At 47.5% G+C, this 8,145-nt stretch overlaps 1 protein-coding gene across 1 annotated transcript; it reads left to right on the plus strand.

The window, feature by feature from the left end:
• Positions 1-363: 363 nt before the first annotated feature.
• LOC119289822 lies at positions 364-1,287 on the plus strand. The gene has a single exon (XM_037569033.1). The coding sequence runs from the start codon at positions 418-420 to the stop codon at positions 1,054-1,056; it is 639 nt and encodes a 212-aa protein (XP_037424930.1). The 5' UTR covers positions 364-417; the 3' UTR covers positions 1,057-1,287.
• The last annotated feature ends 6,858 nt before the right edge of the window (positions 1,288-8,145 follow it).

Below are 8,145 nucleotides of genomic sequence, written 5' to 3' on the forward strand. Positions count from 1 at the left end.
TGTCGGTGGACGCGATGGCAGGGGGGAGCGATGTGCAGAAGCTGGAAGTGGGCGGCGGCACTGGCGAAGAGGGCTGGTGCTATTTGGGAGGGAGAATGGTCTGTGTACCATAGGCGGGCAGGCCTGGGAGGACTCAGTGGACAAAATGGGTCGGCGCGTTGGAGCTGACCCATTCGTTTGCGTCGGCGCGTTGGCCATGATTTTTGTCCATTTAGACTTAAACTAGTGGACGCGGACAGATAAAATGGGTTGCCGCATTGGAGTTGGCCCAAGGAACTTGCTGGTAGTGTATTCTACTTCTAGGTTTCTATAAATAGATACCGGAAGTGGATCTCTCTATCATCCACGAACACAAGATCCATATCTAGCTCATTAGCCAGTACACGTTTCCCCGACAATAAAAAACATCTAGATAGGATGGCCGACCAGGGGAGCAAGACGACGAGCTGGTGGAGGAGGTTCCGGTGGCTATTTGCGGTGCGGTGCACGTTAGCGTGCGTGGTCACCCTGGTGGCCGTGGGAGTGATCGCTCGGGCGGTGGTGGTGATGCTCCGCCCCGAGAAGCTCCAGCTGAAGCTCGCCGGCGGCCGTGTGGCTGTCGACTACATCCCGTCGCTGCCGCCGCCGCGCAACGTCGTGGTCTTCAGGGTCGTCCTGAAGGCCAACAACCCCGGCGGGCGCGCCACCATTGTTTACGCCAACGTCACCGTCCGGCTCACGGACGCGTCTGCGGGACCTGCTGCGAGGATCACCGAGTTCGACCTGCCGCAGCGCATCGACGTGGCGCAGCGTATGGCGCACGAGGCGACCGCGGTGGCCGGGCTGGAGCCGGGGGAGGACCTGCCGATGCGGTACGTGCGCCCCCTCTACGAGGGGCGCGGCGTATCCGGCGCGGAGATGGAGCTGAGCGGGGTCTTGTCCACCCACACGGCGATGGCCACCACCAGCGTCCTCACCACGTACTACTGCTGGCCGGTGACCATCACCATCGTCGTGGGCGACTCCGCCGCGGACGTGCCCTGCTTCGACAAGCTGGACGCGCCGGCCCATGTGTGATCAATCAAGCGAGCGGGCAAGGCTACAGATCGACCTAGCTAGCTTGGTACCATAATGTAAGATGTTTTTTGACTCTAGTGTTGTGTTAAAAAACGTCTTACACCTATCTGTAGACTGTACTATTGTAGTAGGCTCGATGATCCGTGCATGGTTAATGCCTGCCATGACGAGTTATTTGCGTTGAATTAACTCTAGCTGCAGTGCAGCAGCGTGAGTATGAATATATATTTACCTGCCTGCCGAGTCTCTCGTTGTGACATTTACAACTCTTTGTTGCAGTGAACACCAACTATTGATGTAATAAGTTGCAATCGGGTCTGATCTAATGTTTAGCATGACAGATGGGATTCATGAATCATGGGTCCCACGAATGTTAAAACACACTTAAATATTGGCAAAATAATTGTTCACTCAAAATTAGGAATTTTCCCGTGGATACATTTTTAAGCAGCACTACAACAATTTTGTTTTTTGTGAATGATTGAAGTTTACTAAAAAATTGTGAAATTATGTGGCATGCGGACAAAGGCTGAATAAACACCAAAATTAAACAAAACTTGTTGCATGTCCAAAAATTACACTCTTCGTTGATGCTTGTTAAGGTTTAACTGATATACTTTTGACAAAATACAAATATTACTTAAAATGTGCCAAAAACAATATTTGACGTTTTGTAATGAAATTTATAGATGGATTTGACCTCGGATAATGTAACACAATCATATAGGCGTTGGTATTTCATGAATAATAGGCTATTAAACCATGATAATAGCGATCGTAACAATTCATATTATTTTGATGAATATATATTTCCAATATTTATTTTAGTGCAACATGAGTTTTTATTTTTGTAAAAATAAACCAATCATAGGTTTCAAGCAAAGATGGATTGTTTATTAACAATAAGTTTGTTATCTAATATATCAGTATATAGTTGTATGAATAACTTGGAATATTGGTCAATGGATGAAGCCAATCTAATGGTACAAAGGTCAGGAATCCAAGCACTATTGGTCGTACGATATCATCTTCAGCCCATCAGATTCTGCCACATGTACTAACTAGAAGGTTCTATGTTGAGCCAACAGAATGAGCAAACCTAAATAGCAGTTTTTCTTTGTTATAGAATCTCAAAAACTTTAATTTGTCAAAAAAAAATTCTAAATAAGTTACTATTATTTTGTACTTTATGGTTTGCAATGCACAATATGCACAAACTTGAAAACAGAAGCACTTCTTCTTTGCCCTCGAATTTTCCATACATTAAATCCAAACTTTTGTATTCCAAATGAATTGTCTTTACTTTTTTAGTTCATGATCTACAATTCACAAAGATCACATCATAGTCCTTCTCATTTCTTCTGGAATCTTCCATACGTTAGTGCCAAAAATTTTTTTGTCCTCTAGAAGAATTTTCATTCACTTTTTCTTTACGATTGTATTCAAGACTATGAAAAGATGTTCATAAGTTTCATTTCTCTTTAGAGATGTCATACTAGCTACTGAGATACTTGAGACATTTTTTTGGATATATTAATATAAGCTGCGTAGTATTATATACCATACAACTTTGAATATTTTGTATATACAATTTGATTTTCATTGGGGTGAACTACGATAATTAAATCTACATCTGTGTTATTCATATATAACTCAAACTGGTATGTTTACCTATTATGATTTGGTATGTTGATATTCATTAGTACTTTGGTTATCTAAGATCCTACGTGGAATGCATGCGTACCTTACTAGTAGCCTAAAATGCATCCACACAAAAAATGCCTAATTTTTTTATGAACAACTATTCTTCTATGAATTTAAGGATATTTGAGTATGGTCAATTATGGAGCACACATGTCAGAAATTATTTCAACTAAGCTAAGCGATGAATTAGACCTGTTTGCAACTGGTTGCACCAAATAGTCGGTGTTCTCTATAACAAACACTATGGAAGTAATATGTGCAAAAATAACCCCCAAAGGTGATGGTTTGTGCATGTCCGTGAAGGCAAGCATGATTCCAACCTCCCGGAGTGGGTCAATTCTTTTGGCAGATAGGTTAATTCATTAGAGAATTGACATAACTTTGTCGTTTTCTCGGTACATACCCATGGTATGTGAGCTTTCATTAATTTCATACTTAATCTTGGTAACTCATATAGAGGAGGATGATAATTTATCTGAGAGAGAATAGTACCACATAAAAGGATCTATACAGTATGAAGCACGTGCATGGAAAACATTAATTCCGTAGCTTTAGTTGTCATGTACCTCCACATGGATAGGCAATGAGTATGTATGAAAGCCACCGGATGATATTTTAAATTACATTCTTACTAAACATGGTTCCACATATTAAACCCGCTAGCACATTAACAAATCTCATTCCAATAGACACGGCATGGAACAATCATTTTTTTCCTCATTAGTACCACATTTCTCATTGTGTTAAATCTAAGCTTAGCTTCAGCGGCCTTAAGTGCACCGACTTCTTACAAAACGTTGTTCCATATATTAAACCCACTAGCACACTAACTAAGTCACTCCAACAGAAACAACATAAAAAATCAATTTTTTTCCTTCTTTGATAAGACATTTATCATCTTCGTATGCCTAAGCTTAGCTTCAGAAGTCTTGAGCTTTTTCCATCCATAAAATTGTCATTGATTTAAACTTTCTCCATACATTTCTTAAGTGCACTGGTTGATCAGCATTGACATATTGAACCAAGTAGCCAGCATAGTAAGGTACGAACAAAAAATTGCAATCGATGACTTGATGTCGTCGCAGTAAAATGAAGGCAATGAACAGTGGCACCCATCCCGCAGCAGGGTACTTGCAGCCGGAGGACGTACACGCGTGCAAGTGTAGAAAGAGGCCTTCCTCAATCGTCTTCACTACTGACGGCTCTCTGCATGCTCTCGTACGTGCGTACCCTACGTCCCCTGCTTGCATTACGCATGCGCCCTGCTCGCCAGTTGTACCTTGGCCCTCCTTCCCTGCCATCCTAATTACTCCACGTGTTTCGTCGCTGTTCGTCGAGATGGCGCCGGAGAAGACTGGACAGGCAGGTCTATCAAAATAAGAAAGACACAGGCGGGTCGCGCCGCTGCAGCTAGCCGCTCGTCGAGGGTCGACGTGACTATACTTGCATTGCATGCTCAATTAATCCTGCTGGTTTGCCAGCAGAGTGGCACTAGTGTACAAAGTGTACACGCATTATTTCATAGATAGAACAATATACACGCACCAAATAAATGAGGAAATGTGAGTGAAGCTAGGGTTTTTAGGGGACTCTGTAGACGCATATACTGTATTATCTGAACATTGGCTCCGCTATGTTGCAACTTGCAACAAACTGCACGCCGCAATCAGTCGGTGCAGGTCAAGTGGATCCGCTTAGCTAGATAGAGCCGTGGTTCTTGCAGTAAGCACTTAGTCTTCTTTTCAAAATAATACGTGATTATTAGTGAAATGTGATACGTGATTAATACGCTCGTAGTGGTACCCAACCTGACCTGTCCTAATTAAGCCAGGCACATACCTAAAAAACGGCCGGGTCACAGACTCAAAGTCTGTGTGTACGCTCAACTATACTTATATGCGGGTGGTTTATTAAGTCACTTGGCGAGGGGCAGGTCAGGTGCCTGTGCCTCCAATGGCACACAAGTGGGCTGTCTCCTGACAGGCATGTGAGCTTCCATTACTCCTTAGCTACCAAGCTGAGCGGCCACTTGTATTGTACGAATAAAGTATTTAGTGTCGGACTTTGCAAATCCAACCCCTCAAACACATCTACAGCCGGACCGGTAAAAGCATCTACAGGGACTTGGCAAATCCCGCCGCTCAAACACCCGTGGACGCGCCCGGGCGCTTCCGCGGGCACTAACGGGGCATGCCTCAAATTTCTATAGTTGCAGCCGGACATCTCATACTAGATTCTTACAAAAACATGGAAACAAAATAAACCAACTTACTACGTCGATCACCTAGCTACTCGTCGTCAGAGATGTTGACGATCTTCGTGCTCGGCTCCCACAGCATGGGCGCCAGCTGCAGCTCCGGCTCCTCCGCCGCCTCCGGCGTCCTCCACCTCTATCTCTTCGTCCAGTTCGGCGAAGAGCGCGTCGGACTCCGCCTTCTCCTGCCGGAGGAACGCCCGGTTGGCCTCCACATGGCCTCATCCTAGATGGACTCCAGGATGGCCTGCTGCTCCGCCATCTCGTCAGGCTGGCTGACGACGAACTCCGCCTCCGCCTGCTCCATGTTGAAGCCCGACAGCTACTGCTTCAGCAGCTCTGGCTCTTGCTACTCCGCCTCCTCCACCTTCATCCGAGCCATCTCCTCCTCCTCCTCTTCCCTCGCCTGCTGCTCCTCCTCCTCCGGCTTTGGCGAGTCGAACGCAGCCCGGCAGTGATGCGGGCGGCGAGCGCGGCTTGCCTTGCCCGGATCTCCTACTGGCTCTTGTAGTGGTGCTCCGGCGTTAGCATGGCGTATTAGGTGATCTTGCTCCGGACCAAGGCGGAGTTCCAGAGCATGGGCGGAGCGTCGGACTGTGGGCAGAACGCCGGAGTGGAAGAAGGAAAAGGTGGATGGGCTCGCACTGGCGATGCGGAGAGGAGGGGTGTGGATGAGTTAGGGTTGTGGGACACCATCCGGCTTAAATAGCCTAATTTTTCTTGGGCGGCGAGCCGGAGTGGTGCCACGCGGCCTTCACACCGTGGCGACGGACGTGTCGTCTGTCGGATCGCCGGGTTTCCGGGCGTTTCCCCGTGGGACCCCGCCGTCAGGCCAACGTGGCGGGTGTGGCCGGGCTCCCCCACATCCACCCCATATTTGGGTTGGATATGCGGGGTGTCGGTCAGCTTGGGCGTTTGAGGCCCGTTTGAGGAGTCTGTCTGGGTCGAAAAAGCGTGACCGGGCGGCCCGTCCGGATGCATGAGGCGGGTTTGAGGCGCCCGACTGTAGATGCTCTAAGTCTCAAATTTCCAATCTCACAACTGGACACCTCAATTAGAATATTTCAAATCCACACAAACCCATGCAACTACGTCAATGATGCTATATCGTCCGGATACTACAACATGTCATCGGACTACCAAAATTTGGTATGTTTGGCTATGGTGGAGAAGATCATCCTTGACTGCCTTTGCTCTTCCCGGCACCCTTGTCATCCTTATCGCGGAAGTATCGATAGAAGACGTAGTAGCTAGGGATCGAGCCGGATCTGCTCGTCGTCGGAGTTGTCCTCACCGTCGGTGTCCTCCTTCTCCTCCATTGGTGGTACTCCGACCATGGCACAGACCGCCCGATTCTGCTCTCAGGAGAGGGCCTGTGTGTTCCTCCGCTGCCGCTTCTTCACAATGCGGGCACTGGCTTTCTCCGCTACGGCCGCTCACACCACCGCAACTGCCATTTCGGCGGCGAGACAGGCCTCGGCTGCCCTTAGCCTCTCCTTTCCACGGTGGGCAAACCGGTTTCGGGGCCTCATAGTCCGCCTGACCGGTGATTGGGAAGGAGAGATTTTTCGGCTGTCGGGACCATGATGATCCAGCACCACATGATCTGAGCACACATTGAGCCGGCGTTATGGAGCCGCGCCGGACAGTCCCTGCCATCGGTCGGGCGATGTCCTCCCGGGAGCGGCGGAGTGCAATGCTGACGACCATTGACTCCTCCAACCCGCTCGGGACGACACCCCAGTGAACGTATCCGCACTCGTCTGGGTCAGATCCGTTGCTTGTCATGCCGTAGACGGCCGGAGATCGCCGGACGGGAGCTTGGATGGCGCAGGGGAGTGGAGGAGAGTGATTAGGGTTTGGTCCGGTGAGCCGATGAGGAGGAATATATGTGAGGTCGGCTGGTCAACGTGGGCCAGGTCCGACGTGGCGGACGCGCCCGAGCGCCCCATATCAGAGGTGCCGGTCAGCCCGGACGACCGAGGCCCGTTTGAGGAGCCTGTCTGAATCAAAATTTCGTAACCGACTAGTGACCAGGTGCATGAGACAGATTTGAGGCACCCGGTTGTAGATGCTCTTAGCCCTAGCCTGTCCATCCTCTAGCTAGCTTCGCGCGTGATGGCAAGCAGCGCGCATTGCTGCACTGCGCTCATACACAGTTGATTCAATGAAAGTAGGGTATGTATGTACTCTCTACAATTAACTCATACTGGCCGGTGGGCAGGCATGCTGCAGCAATGCATGGATGGATGGATAGCCGGCAGTCATACATAAGAAGAGAGCAAATCTATAATGCACCGAGGACGTCTTTAATCATCTCTAATCTTTCGAACCGGTGTTAATTAGCCCATATTAAAAAATAGTACACTCACTCTCTCTCTCTCTCTTGTAGTGTATACCAAAGTGGAGTCGATCAGGCCACTATCCGAGAGGTAAGTGGGCTTCCAGTAATTAATTATCCAAGGTGGAGTAGGCAGGTACTTGGAGTAAATGGTGCATGCACTGCAGTGTATTAGGCTGGTCACAATGGGCAAGAACATAAGCTAGTAATTTACACACTTCCCTAAACTATGTTACTACCTCCATAGTGGATAGAAACATCTATGTAGTGTCATGCAACGATGTATTTATTAGGTTATAGACTCATTGTTTTTTGGAGTGTGTGATGTTTCGGTAACTTAACTAGTTACCACAAGCACTTCTCTCTTCATTAAATACGTGCCACATAAGCAAAATTGTATTAAAGTGTGTGATGTTACTCCTAAGTTCCTCCCCACTGTGACCAACCTTACGGATGTACACCATAGCGTACCCGTACGTACGGCGACGTGAAGAGTCTCCGCATCGACATCAAAGGCCTACGTCACACTGTCTGACGTCATGGCACTCGCGTATGCTCACGGCTCACTGTTGCATAATCTGATGGAGTGTGATATATATGTTCAATTTATTTCGTAATAAGCTGTTGAGAAATTTAGCAACGAAATCAGAAAAAAAAAACGATTGTTACCCTGAAAAAATAGTCAAAAACAAATTGAATAATACTCCCTCCATTCCACAATGTAGTGCATATAGATTTTTTTTCCAAAGTCAAACTTAGCAAACCTCGACCAAGTTTATAGAAAAATATA

The sequence above is a fragment of the Triticum dicoccoides genome, chromosome 4A (assembly GCF_002162155.2).
Source record: "Triticum dicoccoides isolate Atlit2015 ecotype Zavitan chromosome 4A, WEW_v2.0, whole genome shotgun sequence".
NCBI lineage: Eukaryota > Viridiplantae > Streptophyta > Magnoliopsida > Poales > Poaceae > Triticum > Triticum dicoccoides.